The 2,340-nt window shown below is 38.2% G+C and overlaps 1 protein-coding gene across 1 annotated transcript; it reads left to right on the forward strand.

Annotated features, from left to right (window-relative positions):
- Positions 1 to 335: 335 nt before the first annotated feature.
- LOC109692047 (olfactory receptor 1-like) lies at positions 336 to 1,262 on the forward strand. Its single transcript, XM_020172421.1, has one exon. The coding sequence runs from the start codon at positions 336 to 338 to the stop codon at positions 1,260 to 1,262; it is 927 nt and encodes a 308-aa protein (XP_020028010.1).
- The last annotated feature ends 1,078 nt before the right edge of the window (positions 1,263 to 2,340 follow it).

A 2,340-nucleotide genomic window follows, 5' to 3' on the forward strand; every position in this document is an offset into this window, starting at 1 on the left:
TAAAATACTTAAAGAATAAGACCCAATTACAGTTGCCTAGAATGAACAGTTAGGCAGTTAATAGAAAAACCAACATATATTTTGTCTCGGAAGCCACTAGATAAAAAGATTAGGAAGTGATAATATACTGAAAGATGATAATGAAAGTTTTTAAATATCAAAGAATTATATGGATTATACATACTTGGTATTTGGAGATTGTAAGTTTTGTGATGAGGGTAAGCTCGGTTACTATAGAAAAACAGAACAGATCATAAGTCTAGGAATATGTTCATTTTTATTTGGATTTTAAGGAGACAATATTATTTTTCTCTAAAAGATACTAGATAAGGAGCATGGCAGAAAATAACCAAACTTTGATCTCAAACTTCCTCCTTTTGGGTCTGCCCATCAAGCCAGAGCACAATCACCTGTTCTATGCCACATTCCTGGCCATGTATCTTGTCACTGTCCTGGGCAACCTACTCATCATTGTCCTCATTCTACTGGACTCCCATCTCCACACGCCCATGTATTTGTTTCTCAGCAACTTGTCCTTGTCTGACCTCTGCTTTTCCTCTGTGACCATTCCTAAACTATTACAGAATATGAAGAGCCAAGTACCCTCCATCCCCTATGCAGGTTGCCTGACACAAATGTATTTCTTCCTGTTTTTTGGAGACCTGGAGAGCTTCCTCCTTTTGGTCATGGCCTATGACCGCTATGTAGCCATCTGCTTTCCTCTGCACTACACCAGCATCATGAGCGCCAAGCTCTGTGTGTGCCTGGTGATGCTGTCCTGGGTGCTGACCACATTCCATTCCCTGTTGCACACCTTACTCCTGACTAGATTGTCTTTCTGTGAGAACAATATGATCCCCCACTTTTTCTGTGATTTGTCTGCTCTTGTGAAGCTGGCCTGCTCTGACACTCATGTAAATGAGTTGGTGATATTTATCATGGGAGGACTCATTCTTGTCATTCCATTCCTACTCATTGTCATGTCCTATGCACGAATTTTCACCTCTACTCTCAAGGTTCCTTCTGCTCAGGGCATCTACAAGGCTTTCTCCACCTGTGGCTCCCATCTGTCTGTGGTTTCACTGTTCTATGGGACATCTTCAGCTCTCTACTTATGTCCATCATCTAATAACTCTCCTATGAAGGAGACTGTCATGGCTCTGATGTACACAGTGGTGACTCCCATGCTGAACCCCTTCATCTACAGCCTGAGGAACAGAGACATGCATGGCACTTTAAGAAGAGCACTTTGTAAAAAATAAAATTTCCTTGCTTGTAAGGGTAGCACTTGACAATGTTACATAATTTTATCTAGTAAATTATTTAATATTAATATTGGAATATTATTTCAGATTTTTGCCCTCTTCCTGGTAGCTTCTGTTAAAAGGGCATACTACATAATTGCTCAATACATAAAAGAGAAGTTCAGCTAATAGTTAAACTAGGAAACATAGTCTTGATGACCTCACTATGCCTTCCACTTTGTCTTGTCCTGGGATTCTATAAAACTATTATATGGTGGTCAAATAAATAACGTTTTATGTGTTTACAATTATAAGTTTTCCCAGGATTTTATCATTTTATCCAGAATTCTGTCTTGTGTATGGAACCATTTTAGTGCTCTGCAATCTTATGTCACTACTGTATTATACCCAAATATCACGACTTCCAGCCTTTTTATAATGTCCTGTACATGTTCTTTGGGAATAAATTTTGATATCATCTCTTTACCTTTCCCATTCCCCTTATTTCTTTTCATGTCTACATTTTCTTCTGACCTGTCCTTACTCTAAACAAATTTTGTAGCCCTTTTGTACAATAGTGTCATTTGTAAAATTTTGTCTTTATATAGAATTAATTAATAGCCAGGGACCCTAGCATTTATTTCCTCAAGACTAGAGAAAGAAGCTAGAGCTAGTAATAATCTGTTTTTAAGGATGCCTGTCTTCTGGTTGGTATTTTAACTTTGAAAAAATTCCTTATACGGAGGGCTGGATGTAGTGTTATAGGTATATAACCCCAGGTAAGCTTAGCAGAAGGCCATAGATATTTGGATCTTGGTCTGGGCTGGCCCTGGAGAAAAATGCCAGACCCTCTCTAAAAAATAGCAAAGCAAAAAAGGAGCACCTTTCTAGTAAGCCCTGAGTTCCAACCCCAGGACCACCAAAACAACTTCCTTATAGTATAAACATGGGGTCTTTCTATCACTATTTTACAGACAAATATGAACAACTATTTTACAGAATAATATGAAGTTCATTGAGTTCCACATGGCACAGAGTGTCATCAATTGAACCCTGTGTAAGTTAGAAAACTAATTCTGCAGTTTGTTCTCATTTT

This window comes from Castor canadensis, chromosome 11, assembly GCF_047511655.1.
Source record: "Castor canadensis chromosome 11, mCasCan1.hap1v2, whole genome shotgun sequence".
Classification (NCBI taxonomy): domain Eukaryota; kingdom Metazoa; phylum Chordata; class Mammalia; order Rodentia; family Castoridae; genus Castor; species Castor canadensis.